Source organism: Suricata suricatta, chromosome 12, assembly GCF_006229205.1.
Source record: "Suricata suricatta isolate VVHF042 chromosome 12, meerkat_22Aug2017_6uvM2_HiC, whole genome shotgun sequence".
Classification (NCBI taxonomy): Eukaryota; Metazoa; Chordata; class Mammalia; order Carnivora; family Herpestidae; genus Suricata; species Suricata suricatta.
The window spans coordinates 94,258,037-94,276,607 of NC_043711.1; the positions used below are offsets into that span (position 1 = coordinate 94,258,037).

Here is an 18,571-nt window from a genome sequence, read left to right on the forward strand (position 1 = left end):
CAGGACCACGGCATCTCTGACGGCTCTGGCCGCAAGCAGGTCCTCCCCACATGCCTGACACCAACCACCAAAGAGAAGCCAACATTGATGGTTGCTTTGGCTGGTTCTTCTCCATTCCAGAGTGCTCTGGGATGCAGTCCTGAGCCCCCCGCTCAGCCTAGGACCCGGTGTTGTTGCAGACTCCTCTCTGTCTCTCGCCATCCACACCCTATCCACCCAGCAGCAAACTGTTAGCCTACCTCCAAAAACTGTAGAATCTGACCCTGTCTCTCACCTTTCCCACAGCCACCCAGCTCTCAGTCACCCTGTCCCCTGCCTAGAGTCCCCATGCTGACTCCTCCCCAGACTCCCTTCTGCCAGCCGCCCCCCCTTGTCTCCCCCCACCCCCCCACCAGCCCATGCTTCACAGACAGATCTTAGCCCCCTAGTCAGTGCTGTCCCTTCTGTGCTCAGAACCAGGAAGTGGTACGAACCCTCCCCCGCCTTCCGTTCACGCCTCTCACTGCCCTCAGACACACCAAGTTCACCCCACTTGGAGCCCCCGAGCTCCTGTCCCCCCCCAGGAAAAGGTTCCACCCCCAGCGTCCTCCTGGCTTGCTCCCCACCTCCTATAGTTCCCATTCAAATGTCCCTACTCAGCACAGCCTTCTGGTCCCCCGTGAAAACTGCACCACCCCCACCCATGTGAGGGGTACATGCCCCCCGCCACGGTCCCCCAGGTACCAGTGAACACAGATGCATTTTACTTCTTGTCCGTATTTATCAATGGTCTCCCCCAGCCCTCACCAGAATTTAAGACCCATGAGGCCAGGGACTTGTGTCTATCTTGTTCACTGCTGTGTCCCCAGAACCTAGACGGGTCCCTGGTGAATGGCAGGTGCTCAAAGGAAAAGAGAAATGAGCTAATGAGCCCTCTTGTTGAAGTTCTCCGCACCCTGACTTCTCATTTTAAGTCCTGCCAAAGCTGACAAGGAACAGAGAGGCCACCTGAGCGCCAGGCCTGCCAATCCTGCCCCCTCGGCCCCCGGCCCCCGCCGGGAAGTCCTTGGGGTGCCCCACAGGCAGCGCCTTCGTGCTCCAGAGGAGGACGCCAGGTTTTCCCAGGCACTGGGGGTCTCTTGGCTGGACCCTCACCCCTGCAGTGCACTTCCAGCCACCGAGGCCCCAGGAGGCCTGCTCGCTTCTCACCCCACCCCCATCAGTGCATCCTGCGCCCCATCTCCAAACATCCCTCAGACCCACGGACTTGTCACCATCTCAGGGACCCATCACCCTCCCAACCAGAGCCTGGGCTCTGCCACTCGGGGTGCCACATCATGCTTGGAAACCGACCACAGCCGTGGCCCTGGTGGAGCTCGGGAACAGGAGCACACAGACACATGGAGAGCCTGCACCCAGGCAGGGCCGCAAGCAAAGAGCTTAAGCCACAAAGGAAATGGTGCTGGTTTGGGGCAACTGGAGGGTCCGCTGGTTAAGCACCAGACTTCAGCTCAGGTCATGATCTCGTGACTCGTGAGTTCAAGCCCTGCGTCAGGCTCTGTGCTGACAGCTCAGAGCTTGGAGCCTGCTTCAGATTCTGTGTGTCCCTATCTCTCTGCCCCTCCCCTGCTCGCACCTCTGTTTCTCTCTCAAAAATAATAAACATTTTAAAAACTTTAAAAAAAAAAAGAGAGAGAAATGACCTGGTTTGCCCGCACCTGTGGGGCCACGCTCAGGAGGCAGGGCTGTGCAGACCTGCCTTCCCCCTCCCCTCCTCACTGGTTGTTTCCTGATCTTATTGTTCCCAAGCCCCTAAATCCCTCCACAATTTCCTCAGCCTTCCGTACTGCATGTAATGTGGAGCCCCTCGGACCCTCCGTGCAGGGGACGAGGAATTATAATAAGAGCCACATTCACTGAGCAGTTACTCTGGGCCAGGTTGCATTCTAAGCACTTGACATGGTGAACGCACTGAATCATCAAAATTATCTAGAGCAGAAGGTACTGTTTTTCACTTCGTTTTACAGGCGTGGAGCGTGAGGCACAGAGAGGCGAAGTGCCTTGTCGGCGTGACTCAGCTAGGAAGAAGCCGGGCTAGGATCGGCCCCGGGTCCACTTGGCTCGAGCTAAAGCACGCATGTCTGGTGGTTTCACGGGACCCTGCCGGGGGGCAGTGTGGCCCACTGGTTAGGGCCTCTGTGCTCTCCAGATGTGCAACACCGAATTCAAACCCAGGGCTGTTTCAAGACCTCCCGGGTCTTAGAGTCCCACCCCATGGCCAACATATTAAAATGCACCCACATCCTACGTGAAATACACTGTTTGGGCTTGCAAACATTTTTTTCAAGTATTTTTCTAAATTTGCTTCTGAAGTTATTTGGCACCAAGGAACGTTTACTTTACAGACCGGCTCCAATTTCTAGGCAATCATCAGGAATTCTGTGACAAGAGAAAATCCCACCAGCAAGTTGTTTTCAAATGGAATGAGGTTTTTCTGAATAGGCTGAATTTAACAATCAAGGAGGCTGACGGAAAGCTGCGCTCTCTAACATTTAAACATTTAGCCGTTTTGATTTCACACTTGTCTCCTCGTCTTTGGAGCCAGTGCATTCTTTTCCACAGATTACAAATGAACATTCACGGGCTCCCTGAGAAGTTCGCAGGACCGAGGTGCGACAAGAGAGGGTCAGACGGGCGCCTCCCAAACCCAGCTCTGCCGCTGCTGGGCTGCGGACCCTAGAGCCAAGTGCTTGGCCTCTCCAGGCCCCGGTTCCCCCGTCTGTAAACGGGTTGGAAGACAATGCCCAGAGCCCAGCCAGGCCCAGAGTAGGCGCCCCTGCGAGCAGGAGGCAGGCAGGTGCAAAGGTCTCGGTGGGCACATGCACCTCTGGAAGCTGCAGTAAAATGGATGCTCGGATTCTCCAGCCTCCGCACAGCCCGCGCCCCCCCCCCCCAGCCGGGAACTTGTGTGGAAGGACCAACTAGACAAGCCGCACAGGGAGGCTCTGCTCTGGGGCTTCAGCCGGAGACCAGCCTGCCCCAGCCCGCCCAGGACCATCCCCGACAGCAGAGGCCCCTACGAAGGAAGGAAACGCCGAGGACGCGATGCGGAGTGCCACCAGCCGGCGGCGGACAGACGAGGGCCGGGTGACGCCGCTGACACAGGGCACGCAGCGCAGCCAAACTCCCAGCGACGGAAAGCGGAGGTGTGGCTGCCAGGGCCCGCGGGGAGTGGGCACCTGCTGCTTACTGGGGGGCAGAGTTTCCGTTCTGCAAGATGAAAAGAGCTCAGGAGAGGGAGGGGGGGGTGACTGTTCACGCCTTGAACTGTACGGTGAAAAACGGTTAAGATGGTAAGCGTCACGTGGATTTTTACCACAAATGAAAAACTGTTAAAAAACAAAAAACACCACCACCTGAGCGGCCCGTATCGCGGTCAGCTCCTCGGTCCCGGGCAGAGCGAGAGGGCGCACGCACAGGTCGGGCACTCACCTGAGCCAGCAGCCAGTCCACCAGCTTGCTCCCGGGCAGCACTGACTTGTACGTCTTCAGGTGGTAATCGCGGTCCCTGCCGGGGGAGGAGGGGCGTGTGAGCAGATGGGGGGGCACGGAGGTGGGAATCAGGGCCCCGGTTCTCTCCCGACGCAAATGCTCTGACACCTGCGGCATCTAAATTCCTGCCACGTCCTGGCACAAAGGGCCGCGCTAACCTTGGACTCAGACCAACGATTTCTCCAGTTCTGAAGCTGGCAAACCGGAGCTCATGCAGCAGCCACGCTGATGATTGAGGCTGATCAATGGCGGGGGAGTTTCTCTTGGACTTTTAGGAACCAGGGAGCCCAGGAGGCCACACGCACACCAAGGGCTGGCCCCTGCCACTTCCTTCTCTGGGGGCTATTAGGGCAGGGATGGGGGCGGTCTTCTTGTGAGGGCCGAGGCTGGACCAAGGAGGCCGGGGCAGGTTTACTGGTGCCAGCAGTTCCCAAGGCCTGACCCCATGGAGGCCAGCAGATGCGGGGACCACTCTGCTCCTCTAAGAGTAGAGAAGAGCCACCAGGACCGGGGGTGGAGGAACCTCAGCTGGAGAAGGATTAGGTCACCCTCTCTGTCCCTTCATCCATAACCAGAAGCTTTATAATAAAGAAAATAACCAGTCACGGGCATTTATGCAGCCCTCACTGTGGGCCAGCCATCATTCAAATGTAATCCTTGTAGCAACCAGAGGGGTGTGAACTGTTCTTATGACTATTTCACAGATGGAGAATCCGAGGCCAGAGAGGTTAATTACCTTTTAATGTTCACTCGACAAACATTTACTGAGTGTTGCTTTACCCTCCCTAACCGGCACTCTCCAATATGCAGCCACTTGTCAATCAATGAATATGAAATCAAACTCAAAATCACAACCCTCCACCTCAAAGGTTTGAAAGCCACATGTGACTCGTGGCCACGGTACTGGATGGCGCAGACCCACAGCATGGCTGTCAGTGTGGAAAGGGCTACAGGACAGATGGCTCTAGGCGCTGCTCAAGGGACACAGCAGTGAGCAAAGTCCCTGCCCTTAGCAGGGAAGAAAGCAAACTGATAGGAAATAAAATACATAATACGGCAACAACTAACAAGTTCCAAGAAGAAAACCAAAGTGAAGGAAGGAGCACAATGCCTAGAAAGGGGGGCAGGGAAGGCCCTGATATGGAGACATTTGAAGGAAGTGAGGGAGTCAAGATGCAAATAGGGAAGGGAAGGGCATTCCAGGCAGAGGGAACAGCAGTGCAAAGGCTGAAGCGAATCTCATGATTATCCCCATTCCACAGAGCAGAGAGTTGAGGCACCGAGAGGTTACGTAACTTTGCCCAAAGTCACACGACTGAAGACTAGCAGCTGAGATTCAGACTCGCTCCAGAGCTGCCACCCTTCACCACCACACTGCAGCGTCTCCCATAGATTAGCTCACTTGACCCTAAGGACACAGGTACAGGGTAGATGCCCCATTTGCTGGAGAAGGAGACGGAGGCTCAGAGAGGTTAAGTTCCCAGCCCAAGGCCCCACAGCTGAGAAGAGGCAGAGGTGCAACTGGAGTTTGGAGAGAGTAACTTACTTGATCACAGGGGCGTAGAGGCTGTGAAGGCGGCAGTAAAGCCTCACACCCTGAAAGAGAAAAGGGGAGAGTCTGGGATCAGGCCACACCATTTAGGGGCCTCCAAATCCAGGCTACCAGGAGAGATGACTTCCAGGACAGAGCAGGCAGGTGGGGGGAAGGGGAGGGGAGAGCACAGGCCACTGGGACACAGACCTGCTTGGCAGTGACTGTGGGCCCGGGGTCAAGTGGCTGGGGTCATGGGCCTGAGGTCAAGAAGCCAGGGTCATGGGGCGAGGGTCAGGGGGCCGGGGTCAAGAGGCCGGGCAGAGTCCCACCTTGGACATGATGTCCTCCAGCTCACTCCGCGCCTTGTAGGTGCCATCATCGTAGCGGAAACGGTACATCACCTGCTCGTTCTTGAACTGGTGCTTATCAGAGACTGGAGGGACCCGGGGATCAGTGAGGACAGACCCAACACCACCCTCACCCCACCATCACCCCTACTCAACAAGGCTCTGTGCCACACGCAATTTCACAGAGCCCCTGCGCTGGCTCTTCTGTGAAAACCAGGTCCCCAGGCTCCATTTGGGGCCCTGCTGAGCCCTGCTGCCTGGGGCTGGGGCACCTGCAGGTCTCCTGAGAGGCCCACAAATGCCCTTGACCCAGCCTGCGCTGGGACCCATCTGGCCCAGCACCTGCTTGGCGTAGACCACCAAAGCATCGAGCATCGGGACAAAGGGTGCCGGGCATGGGACCGACCACACTGCCAGGGTCTATGAAGCCCTCTCTACACAACGGCCTCGGGTCAGCCGTGGCGCGTCTGTCGGTCACTCCGCGCTGCGGAGCCATCAGTAGATCTTCAAAGCATCAACAGTCCTCACTCCACCCAGGTCCAAGGCACTGTCACCTCCTGGCTGAACACCACAGCCCCTCACCAGGCACCCTGCTGCCATCCATTCCCAGCAGAGAAGTCCGCTGTCCACACAGCGGCCAGAAGGATCCTTTCCCACCCAGAACTCAGCTTCCTATCCGGCTCCAAGTAACAGCCAAAGATGCCACAATTCCTCAGGAGGTCCTGGACCCCGTCCCCTAAACGCTACGCCAGCCCCTGCCCACCAGTCGCATCCCCTGACACTGTCCACGCTGCCCCATGGCCGCACTGGCCACCTTGCAGCTCCCTGCACACACTGTTTATTCTTCTGCCCTGGCTGTTCCCTTGGCCTAGAACCCTGGTCCCACCTGGCCCCACGCCCTCCCAGGGCACCTGCTCAGAGATCCTCAAACCCCTATTCAAACCTGAACACCACCCCCTTGCTCTCTCTCCCCCGACCCGGCACTGATCGCTGTCTGTATACACACACTCTATGTCTTTTGTTTAAAACCTTCCCCCTCAGACTAGGATGCCAGCTCCATGAAGATGAGAGTTTTCCTCTGTCCTGTTCACCGCTATGTGGACCGTGCCTGGCACATAACAGGCACTTAACAAATATTTGCTGAATGACTAAAATATAAGTGGCTTTTCTCTGTTTTGAGGGACACAGACAATTCTCCCCTGCCCTTAATTTTTCCAAGTGCCGCTGCTTTGCTGGTGCCCTAGATAAGTGCAGGGCTCTCCACCCTGTGAGATTTGTAAGGGTCTCCACATTCTAAGGTTACGGTGTGCCCAGGACCCAGGCCAGGCCTCCACGTTCTAAGGTTACAGGTATGCCCAGGACCCAGGCCGGGTCTCCACGTTCTAAGGTTACGGTTTGCCCAGGACCCAGGCCAGACCTCCATGTTATAAGGTTAGGGTGTGCCCAGGACCCAGGCTGGTTGCACAGAAGTATAGCAGCATCCCCTGAGCTAGGGGAAGCACAGCACCGACCTGCGCCCACCCCCGGGGCCTGCCCGGCCAGCTCCCACTCACCATGGTGGATTATACCATTCTCCAGCAGAGCCTGGCCCAAGTTGACACCTTCTTCTGTCTTGCTGATTTCACCAGTTTCCAGAAGCCAGGCAACAAATTCACTGCCAGGAACAGAAGATGCAGTTCAGAGAACCTCTCTAGCCTTGGGAACACGGGAACCAGCACCAAACCGGCTCAGCCCCACCCACTCCCAGGAATGACAGCCAGAATGTCCCATAGAAAAGCAGAGCTGGGAGCCCACAGCTCTGGGGGTTGTGCTGAGGCCTTGCGAATTTTCCCAGGCCCAAAGGCAGAGGGGTGGGTGTGACCAGACCCCAGGCCCTGACTCGGTTGTACTAGATGGATGGAGGGAAGGATGGATGGTTGGATTGATGGATGGGTAGGTGGATGGATGGATGGATGGCCAAGAGGGAAGGAAGAAGGGTAGATGGGTGGGAAGGAGGCAGGAAGGGAAGGAAGGAGGAGGATGGATGGACAGGAATGAGGGAGGGAAGGAAGGAGGATGGATGGATGAGAAGGAGGGAGGGAGAATGGGTAGGTAGATGGATGGACAGATGGACAGATGAACACATGAATGGGGAGGTAAGTGAATGGAAAGTGAGCAGATGAATGGGTGACCTGACAGACAAATGAGTAGGTGGCTGGAAAGACCAGTGGGCAAGTGGGTGGGTAGTGGGGAGCATGAGGGGACGAAGAGATGCTAAGTGGAGAGAGAACCAGGCATATGGGTGGGGGAATGCTTGATGGATGTCAACACGGATGGATAAGCAGAAGAAATGAAGACACAAAGAAGCAGGAAGAAGTAAGAGCCCAGAAAGAAGGCTGTGGAGACTCAAGAGAATACACGGTGATCAGATCATGTCATTCTCCAGGTCAGACCCTCCAGTGGGCTTCCCCACTGCTCTCAGAAAAAGATCCAAACTCTGCCGGCACGGTGACACGGCCCCATGGGACACCACTGGTCCTCACGGATCTCCTCTCCTACACCTTTCACTTATGTTTCAGCCACACCCACCATCTTCTGCTTCCTAAAAAAAGAGCAGACTCGGGGCACCTGGGTGGCTCAGTCGGTTAAGTGGCAGACTTTGGCTCAGGTCATGATCTTGTGGTTTGTGAATTCGAGTCCCGCATCACGCCCTGTGCTGACAGCTCAGAGCCTGGAACCTGCTTCGGATTCTGTGTCTCCTCTCTCTGCCCCTTCCCTGCTCATGCTCCATCTCTCTGTCTCTCAAAAATAAATAAACATTAAAAAAAAAAAAAAAAGATCAGACTCCTGCCTACTTCGGGGCCTTTGCACTTACTGTTCCCTCTGCCTGGAAATGCTCTCCCCCAGCTCTTCGTGTTAAGTCCTTCCTTCTCACCAAAAGCAGTTCCTCACATGATCCTCACGGCTCTCAGTTTTGCTTCCTTTTTAGCGCTTACACTTGTCTGGAGTTGTACTGTTGCAGATTTATATGCATGTGCTTACTGGCCATCTCCCCCACCAGACGGTCATCTCCACACTGTCAGGGATGCATTTCTGCTGGTCTTACTCATGGCCCTACCCCCAATCTAGAAGGAGGGTCTGTAGCACAGTGGAGCCCAATAATCATTTCATGATCAAAGGAAGGAATAAACCATCAAACGAGAAGGAATGTTCTGGGATCGGCAGGAAGGTCTCGGGAGAGAACGTGCTCCCAAGCCAGAGGCCATCAAGCAAACCCAACGTGACGACCCAGCGGGCCAGACCCCAGGCTGGGCTCCCGAGCGTGCGCTCGGCTCAGTGCGGAGCTCAGCCCACTCGAAGTCAGCAGGAAAAGGGAGAGCGCGCCACGGGGCCGTTTCCCCCGCCGGCAATCTGTGTTCAATGAAAGCAGGTGGCAGCTGGCCAGAGCACAGAGCTGTCCTGCTTATCGAAACCAGCTGTCCCGCCTCCAATTACAGGGCCAGAGGGGGCAGGACTATTTTTAGCCTCCCAGTGTTTGCTTGAGCAAAGCCCGCCTGTGTGTAGGTAGTGGTGGGAGCTGAGGCATTCAGAGAGCCCCGGGTGCGGGCCAGGCGGGGGGAGGGGACACAGAAGAAACGGATCTATTTTGTGGGGCCGGAGCCCCAGGTAGGGAAGAGATTGTTCTGGGTCCCCCCCTGCCCAGTTCCATTCTCAAAGCCCCAAAACTCCGGGACAGGGAGAAAGCTGGCAGCAGCTGAGGGAGGCATGCAGATGCTGAGCGCCCACTCTTGGAAGCTGGAGACTCGGCATCCGGCTGCCTACCAGCTGTCCCATCAGGCCACCTCTGGCACCAACCGGCAGCGCCGTGGCCAGACGGGGGACAGGAAGTGGCCCAGTGTTTTCTGCTAGGGCGGAGGAAGGTGGCCACTGGGCCCCATGTTTCTGCCCTCATGCGAGTCCTACCCCTTTCAGAGCATCAAGGACGGTTCACAGCTTGCTGGGAGAATTTGGGCAAACCCCTGTTCCTCTCTGGGCCTCAGTGGGGTCTATCTGGCAAATGATTCACTCAGGGGCCGTGTGCATTTAACAGGTAAACGGTCACATCATATGAAACTGCAAGCCGGGACCCAGTGTGCAAAACCACATAAAACTGGTCCCTAACAGAGGAATCCCAAGCTCTTGGAAATGAACACGAGGGGCCAGGTTGAGGCAACGCTACCCCAGACGGTGCTGGCGCCCCTCGGTGCAGCTGGCCGTGGCCGCATGGGAAGACCAGAGCATCTCACTCTTCCAAGAGCAGCCGGAAATTCGGCATTTCCTGTGAAATCTCCCAACTGTTAAATGTTGGTTTATAATCCAAAATTTCCTGAAAGCACCACGTGGCCCAGGAAGGCACAGGCTCGAACTGCACTAGGTCCGTGGGGCACCATCTGCCTCCAGTGAGGTGCAAGGAAGGGTGTTCTAGGAAGGGGAGATCAGCAGAGAGAAGAGCCCCGAGTGAGAAGTAAGGTTAGGAGACCAGCAATCTGGCAGTCGCTGGGAGCTGGGTACCAAGGCTGGCAAGATCCAGCTGTTCAGGAAGCTGTAACTCGGGGACTGAGCTGGGGACACAGAAAGGAGGTCAGCTTGGGACAGTGGGGAGTCCGTTAGCGTGCACCCAGCTTCATCCCTCCTGCCTTCCTGCCGCCCAGAATCACCACCACGCGTCAAGCCTGATACGAGGTGCAAGGTAGTGTCTTCGCCGTCTTCCCGGGACCATCCCCTGGGCTGTGTCCCACTCCCTACCCAGTACAGCAATCCCCTTGTTCTCTCCGGTCTCCTCCATGAGGGCAGGGACGGGGAGGGGTGGGGGGGTTATATTCAGACCTGTAACCCCAATGCCGGAATGAGCTTCCGGCAGCCGCATCTGACAAGCATTACTGAGGAGCTGTTATGCACAGGTCCCCTGCACCTGCGCATGCAGGTAGGCAAGACATTGAGGCCTCTTCCGCTCAGAGCTTCCATTCTGGCAGACATCAGCAAATGAAGGACAACGAACCTCTGACAAGAGGGAAACCAAACGCATTCTCCCACCAGGAAGCCTGCCCTGACTGCCTCTGCCAGATACACCATTATTCCTGTCCCTGGAGCTCTTACAGCTCGGGCAGTGCCCTCACCCAGGGCCTGTGTGATGAGCTCACTCCTCATCCCACTCTTCTGCTTAGGCTCTTTGGATGGCTTCCCTGAGCACCTAGAATAAACCCTGAGCCCCCATCCCTCTTACCGGCCTGATACGGCTCCTGCTGACCCCTGTGGCTTCGTCTCCCTCCCTGGCTGCTCACTCCCTCTAGCCACACCAGCCTGGCTAATCCTCAATTACTTACCCAAGGTTCCTTCCAGCCTTGGGGCTTCTGCACCTGCTGTTCCCTCTGCCAAGAATGCTGTTCTCCGAGCTCACCTCGTGACTGGCTCTTGCTTGTCAACTAGAGCTTGGTTAAAATGTCAGCTCCCCTGAGAGGCTTTTCCTGACCACGCTCACTGAGACAGCACCCCACTTCCCCACCTCCTTACATCAGCCTGTTCGTGTCTTACAACACCATCGGTGAGGGGCACCTGGGGGCTCAGCCGGCTGCGTGTCCAGTTCTGGATCCCAGCTCAGGTCATGATCTCAGGGTTTGTGGGATGGAGCCCTGAGCTGGGCTCAGCACTGACAGCGCAGGGTCTGGTTGGCATTCTCTCTCTTTCTTTTTTTCTCTCTACCCCTGCCCAACTCATGCATGCACTCTCAATCGAAACTTTTAAATAAAAAAACTCCATCAACTCGCTGAAATCTCTGCCTTACTGGCGTTTGTCCACCTGTCTGTTTTCTGATCTCCCTGTTGGGCGGGCATCTCCAGGAAGCCGGGTTCTTCTGCCCTTTCACCACTGGCACAAAGTAAGGGCTCAGTAAACACCGAGCGAATGGCACGGACAAGCTGATGGATCGACTCTGGCTGCCCAACCGATCTGAGGCTCCCGGAGGGCAAATGTCCTGTTCCTCTCATGACGCCCCACACAAACTCAGATTTTACTCCTCAATTTTCATAATGAGTCTCGTCTCTGCGCAGGGCAGAAACGGGCCACCCCACCGCTCTCGGCAGCGCAGTGCTGAGCAGGTCACACGAATTTTCTCCCTGCAGCCTCTGACAATCCCGTGAGGCAGGTTTTCTTATTTCTCATTAACTGATCATTTACTGAAGCTCGAACAGGTTAAGAAACTTGCCCAAGGCACAAAGCTACAAGGTCGGTCGGAGAACCAGCGCTTAAGTCCAAGTCTGACTCAAAGCCCAACCCTCAGAAGTTATAAACATAAATCAGACACGTTTTATAGTCATGGATTCCTCATCTAGCAGTGCAGATGGATGTGGAGAAAGTAACTATCAGGGAAAAATGAAATATGTGAAACAGAGGCAAACACGGGTGTGTGCAGCAGAACGTGGCGGCACAGAGTCCTGGGTTCGAATCCCAGCCCCCAACTTGAGGCTGTGTGAGCATGTGCAGGACCTCTTCCCTCTCTGTGCCTCAATCCTCTCACCCTGAAAATGGGGATAATCGGATAAGTGCCTGGAGCAAAGTTTGATAATTAAGTCTTTGGACTACAGGTTCCTTCCACCCGAGAGGACCAAAAATGCTCCCGCAGGAGCACACTTGGAAGCTGAGCCCTGGTGGGAGAGGAGGAAGGTCACAAGCCCCGGGGCTGGGCACAGAGCTAAGCTCTGTGGGCAGAAGAGTTCCATTAGAACAGTCTTTGCAGGAAGTCTGGTCCTTAAGGCCCCGGTGACTATGAAACACGCTCCAATCCTGGCCCTGCTTCACATGGGCAGTGAAAGAAATCTCCCCTAATCCTTCCTGAGGAGACGCAACACCCCGCGGTCGCTCTGATCACAAGCAGGTTATCCCATCCAGCCGGACTAAGCCCCCCTGGGGGCTTGGCAGAAGGCAGAGAGGTCCTCTGACCCGGGGCGGGGGGGCCGGAAGCAAGCCCCTCCCGAGAGAACCTCCTTTCTGCGCAGGGATTAGACCCGCTGATGGAGGGGTGCCAGGCGTTCCCGGCTACCCGCAGGGCTGGGGCCCTCACACGCCTCCCCACGCCCCCTCCCAACGCTGGGGCTGCTGTGATGGGGGAGCCCCAGTCCAGGACACCCCCAGCTACCCCTCAGGAGCCCCACTGCCCCCCAAATCTCCTGCCTGTTGCCCCTCCAACCGCAAGCCTCAGGCCGTGGCGAGTGTGCTCTGCCCCAGCTCCACACTTGGTCTCCAAGGCCCGGCCAACATCGCTCCTCGAACATCTGTCTGTTACGGGGCCTTTGAACCGTAACGCTGCCCCTGCGCCCTGTCTCGGCACCCTCTCCACTGGCTTCTAGGCCACCACCCTTGCCCTAGAGCCCCCCACCCCTCTGCCCGCTCCCTCTTGGCTCCTCCTCTGATGGCCCCAGGGCCCCAGCACCTGCCCCGTCTCTCCCTGCATGATTCAGTCCCACGGTTCTAAAAACCGTCGAAATGCCCACACGTGCTGCATTTACCTCTCCAACCAGCCTTTTCTCCCCAGGTCAAGCTCTATATCCAACTACCACTCAACATCTCCACCCGGCTGTCTAGGAATCTCAAGGTCACCTGTCCAAAAGGAGCATCTGAGCTCTACCCTCCCCCCCGCAAACCTGCTGCCCTGTCCTTCTCCTTCCCTTTACAGCCAGCAGCAACTCCAGGACCTCACAATCCTCAGCTTTCTTTGTTCTCAGTCGACCAGCAAATGCTGTCACCTTCAAAGGGATCCAGAACGTGACCACTAACCTCATCTTCAATGTGACTCCCTTAGTCCAAATCACCTTTCCCCTGCTCCACGGGGATAAAATACCAGAGTAGCTTTTCTCCAAGGCCTCTTCAAAAGCTTTTGGGTGAGTTGTAAGTCCATAAATTCTAAACGAAGTCCCCGCCTCAAAGCCTAACTTCCCTCCCCTGCTGGACCACAAGCGTTGTGAGGTGGGTGCCTGCGGCGTTCGGCACCTTCTCTGGCGTTGACCACCACAGGGAGAGCACAGCCGGGCTGGCGCCTAGCTTGGCAATTTTACAGGGCCTGCGTTTCTGCCGCCCCTCTCCATCTCCAGCCACCCCCATGAGGGGAATGGGATGTAAATCTGGGTTTAAGATACACCTGTGCTCTGACCCCTTTGGTCGTTGGTTATAAATTGGGGGCAGGGAGGTAAGGGTTCTATTATTTGGAAGGAACGGAGGAAGAAATTGAAGGCTCTCAGATACTGAAAGCTTCCAGAAGCCCCCCCCCCCTCCTCCCTCACGTGTCACTGGGGAAGGGAGGCCTCACCAGGCAGCGGTCTGCCCACACCCAGATCTCAGACTGCCAGCCCCTAGGACTCTGAGAAAACAAGGTGCTGCCTGAGCCGGTCGGTCTGTGGTCCTTGGAGACGGCGGCCCGCGCGGACTGATGCAAGGGCCGCGTTTGCTCCTCCAGCAACGCTGAAACCACCTCCGGGTGTTCGACACCTCTTCCCTTGGAAGATGTACCGTAGCTTCTCCTTCTGAGCGTGAGGGCAAGGCTTTCAATGCATGGTGGGCAACCCATTAGCAGTTTGTGAAATCAACGTCACAGGTCTTGCTCAGCATGAAAACAAATGGAGAAACGAAGAGCATACGAAGGACACGACAGGACAGAGCCGGCGTTTTCACAGCGTGTCCAGTACAGTCAGTGCTGTGAAACAGGCGCAATCATACATCTACATGATGTATGTACATAAAACCCATGTTTTGCAGTGAGTTGTGGGAGGATAGATTTAAAGACCTGATATGGGGACGCCACTATCCGCCCTGACCTCCGAGGTCTGTGACACAGGGTTTGGGGGTGCTTTAGTGGCTCTGCCCAGCAGGGCTCCTGCAGAAGGGGCGGGGCCGGGAAGAGCCAGGTGGGCACAGTCCACCCCACCTGCTGCCTGGAATGAGCCCAGGGACGCCCGTGGGAGTCTGGGTGGGGCCACTCACTTGCCGAGGAAGCACTTGGGGACGGTGCTCAGCTTTCTCCTCCGGTCCTTGATCAGGTTCACCTTCTTGTTCATCATCATGTGGTAAAGCTTCTCCCCCTTCTCCGCGATCATGACGTAGGCGTCCCGCTCCATGCCCAGCTTCAGGCCTGCGGAGGAGGCATGGTTAGCACGTGGGGAGCACCAGCACTGGGGAGCAGAGGGGGCAGGCCTGTGGCTCCTGGAGCCTGCCTCCCCCAGCTGTTCCACTACTGTCCCTGCCCGGGTCATCTATAGAGCACTCACTGCATGTCAGTGTCTGTGCTAGGCACCTGCCACTGACTCCTCGCACAGCCTCCCCCATTTTACAGTTGGCAAAGCTGAGGCCCAGAGAGGTTAAGTTCCGGGGTACGCAGTCAAGCTTATCCAAGTGAGGGGGTTTCCGAAGTGAGAGGTTATCAGAAAGCCTGATCTTTCTGAGCTCTTCCTTCCAGCCAAGGGTAAAAGGTTGCCCGTTTCTCTAGACAATACCTACAGAACCCTGACCAGATCCCTGCCCTACATTTTCTACTTGGACCCTGTCCACTGCTGACAATAGCAATGACAAATACTAAGAGGAAATGCTATAAGCACCTACTCTATGACACTTAATCCTCAAGAAACTTATAAGGCAAAATGATCCTCCTTTTACAAACGAAGAAACCAAGGCCCGGAAAAATCAACCAGTCTGTCAGAGGTTACCCAACGAGATAGTGGTGGAACCAGGATTTAGACCCAAGAAGTTTATCTCCAGATCTGTGCTCAGCATCACAGAAGGCACCACCCCTATAAACCCAGCCCTGAGGTCAAGGTTTGGACAACATCCAGATTCTAAGGACTGAGGCCCTCAGACACCACACCCTACACATGATGGCAAATACCCCCTGCACTCACCACAGCCCTCCATTCTAACCAGGAGACACTGCTCAGCCACACCCAGGCCAGGCCACACCCCTGGGGCCACACCCCTGAACCCCACCCCCAGACCGGAACACACACCCAGCTCTGGCCAGTTTCAGAACTCATAAGCTTTCCCAGCCAGGAGCCAGGTTCAGTAGGTTATTTGGCCTAAGGCTGATTGAATAAATTTTGACCCAATATATAAAATCAATAAATGTCACCTGAAAACTTAAAATCTACCTTCTCTAGGGAAAAAACCCCAAACAAAACAGCAGATCTAGCCATGCTGGGCCCATATTCCTGAGAGAGGATGGTGACTTACAAGGGGGTGAAGGAGAGAGGAGAGAGATCCAGGCGGATTTGGCATATACAAGGCGACGTGGAAAAGGGACTTCATCTACTGAATTTGGGGAGTGGGCGGACATCAGGGATGGCACCAAGAGTTTGAATCTGAGTGCCCAGGTGAATGGAGGAGCCGTGGACTGAGGTGGGGAAGCTACAGGTTTGGGGCAGAAGATGGGGTGGAAATTGGGGACTTCTGATTAGATATGGCAGGTGTGAGATGTGTATGACACTTCCAAGTGGAAGGCCACAGATCCGGAGAAAACCCTGCCTCAGTTTCCTCCTCCGCAAAGGCGGGAGGGGGTAGGGAGTGGGGTCAAATGCAAACCTCAGGTAGTACCTAGACACAGCGCAGCTCCCTCTTCCCAGCCTGGTGGTCTCTGCACAGTCCCGCTCCTGGCCCCAACCCCACCCTCCCACTCTGATCACCACCCCCAGCCCTGCATGATGTTCCATGAGCTACCTCCGGGAAGCCTGGGCCCGGAGAGATCTGTGACCACAGCTACTGAGCAGCCCCCAAAGACCCTCATCCCGATGGAGACTCTGAGCCTCCAGCACAAAGAACCCCAGTTGAAGATCACAGAACCATGGTGGGAAGGGGGGGCAGAGGCATGTAGGGAGGACCCTGGCTACCAGCCCTCAAGGGTGAAGGGTGCCAAGAATCCCAAGACAGTAACCATATGGACATGCCCTTGGGCAAGTCCCTCCCGCTGGGCCTCAGTTTCACCATCTGTCGAGTGGGCTCTAACAGATAACCTCAGGTGACCCAAGAGACCACTGAGTTATAACAACATCCCAGAGCTCCCTGACCCCTCAATGATCTGCTTCCAGAACACAGTCCTCACCCTGCAGAAGTGACCAGCCTAGGGGAAGCCATACAAACACCCCAGGATCTCAGGAAAGCCACCCAAAGCTACCGCTCTTGGGACAGGGAGGAGGGGCCCACTCACTCTCACGCTGCTCCCGCTCACGAATGATGGCGTCCAGCCACTTCTGCTTCTCCTCCGCCGTCTTGGCCATGCAGACAAACCACTTGTTCTTGGCCGTGTTGTGGATCTTCCAGCCATTGGTGACGGTGTAGCCATTGCTGTGGTAATCCGCTGGCGGGGCCAGAAGGCAAAGGGGGGTCAGCACAGACTCACTCACACGACTCGGAACACTCCCCACCACACACTTGCAAGCAAGGTCATAGGACCAGTGCCCCCCACTCCGGAAGGACGGGGTGACAGGGGCATCGACAGGATCAGGGTGTGAGAGGTGAACTTGCGACCCCTCAAATGCTCACTCTCTCTTGTCTCCATTCTCCGGTGGGCAAGGGAGATCTGCAAACAAGGACCCCCTCCCACCTCTCAACTACAGGGGCTTTGAGACCTCACAGTCCGGGTATAAATACAGGGGCCCCAAAGCCTGGGAATGTGTCCCAGCCTCCCTGCCCATCTCGTTGGGGCCCTTGGACTGCTTAAAACCTAGTGCAAGCCCGACAGTGCCAAGTCGAGGGCCTTCACGCACTGCCGGCTGGGATGGGAAGTGGCCAACCTCTTTGAAAGGAGGCAGCCGAAGTTGAAGCCGGCCATACCCTAAATCTGAGGAGGGGTCCACAGGCTTCATGACACCTGCCAAAGAAGTCAGTGTCTCAAATCCAATTAGGAACTCCTGCCCGAGCCAAGTTCAAGTGTAAGGACACAGGTCTGAACCAAACTGACTCCATGACAGGCTTCAAGTTTCCCCTCTGACCTTGGAGGCCTAAGTGTTGGTTTCTCAGAATCATTAGACAATAAAAGGGCACAGATTGCTCAACCAGGGACCACCCTAGTAACACTCAATCAGAAGCGCCAGCTAAAATGCTTAACCTTCCTGAGGGCAGGCCTAGAGGTAGAAGCTATGATAATCACTTATTGCTTAAGGCTAGTTACACCCAACGTGAGGGTCCTGGGTCCACCCTGTAATTGGTTAATACTCTAAATGTTGTGATTGGGTCCCGCCAAAAGTAACAAACACTCTGGACAATGTGTATGGTTAAAGTTGCTGCCAATGATGTTATGCGATTATGATTGTGAAACTGTACCTGTGTCACAATTTCCTGTAACGCCCCCTTCCCAAAACCCATAAAAACCCTGCTCAGCCCTTGTTCAGGGCTCTCAGCACGGATCCTCTGTGCTGATAAAGTCTGTGAGCCCGAGTTTAGGCCCGGCGAGCCTAAACCCGTAATAAAGCCCTTTGCTTTTGCATGTGTGACTCGGTCTCCCTGGCGGTCTCCGGTTTTTGGGGACGATATTGAAATCTGGGCATAACACAAGGACACATACACAAAAAGAGGTTTGCATAAGACTGCTCGCAGCATCAATGTTCATCATAGCAAACAGCAGAAAGGAATGTATGAGCTACGGGCTATCCATGCAAGACAATGTTACACAGCAGCGGACCACCACGGTGCAGACGGCTACGTGCAGAAACACAAAGCGAGATGCAAAACAATATACAGTTTTCATGATCCTTTACATAGATACATAAAACTGTATATAACTACATGTGTATCTTCGAAACCATTTAGTATACGTATGATGAACAACCATTTAAGCAAAGTTTTGAAACAAATTTTCATTAGACGGTGTTTCACTGATTAGCTTGAACCGTGACTACCCAAGTGTTCACCTGACATGCACGTGTTTTGGGTGCTCTCCTTAGGTAGGTTACGTTTCAAACAAAAGGGAAAAAATGAAACAGAGATTGAGCCACAGAGCAGGTGGGGCGGGGGGTCTACCTGTCCCGTCTTCCACATTCTCCACCTCCATGACTTCAGTGTTGATTCGACCCCGGAAGATGTAGAGGGAGCCATTGATGGACTTGGTCCTCTTGGTGGATTTCTTGCCCCCGGTGACCCTGAAAGACAGCGGGAAATCGATAACCCCCAT

The 18,571-nt window shown here is 55.5% G+C and overlaps 1 protein-coding gene across 1 annotated transcript in view; it reads right to left on the minus strand.

The window, feature by feature from the left end:
• Positions 1 to 18,571, minus strand: part of PREX1 (phosphatidylinositol-3,4,5-trisphosphate dependent Rac exchange factor 1) — a 169,586-nt gene that overhangs the window by 40,495 nt on the left and 110,520 nt on the right. Inside the window, exons 8-14 of the mRNA XM_029917681.1 lie at positions 18,421 to 18,539; positions 16,610 to 16,759; positions 14,401 to 14,548; positions 6,966 to 7,066; positions 5,395 to 5,498; positions 5,078 to 5,127; positions 3,472 to 3,547 (exon numbers count right to left, since the gene is read on the minus strand). Of these exons, the coding sequence (XP_029773541.1) occupies positions 3,472 to 3,547; positions 5,078 to 5,127; positions 5,395 to 5,498; positions 6,966 to 7,066; positions 14,401 to 14,548; positions 16,610 to 16,759; positions 18,421 to 18,539 (748 nt within the window). The remainder of the gene's footprint in view (positions 1 to 3,471; positions 3,548 to 5,077; positions 5,128 to 5,394; positions 5,499 to 6,965; positions 7,067 to 14,400; positions 14,549 to 16,609; positions 16,760 to 18,420; positions 18,540 to 18,571) is intronic.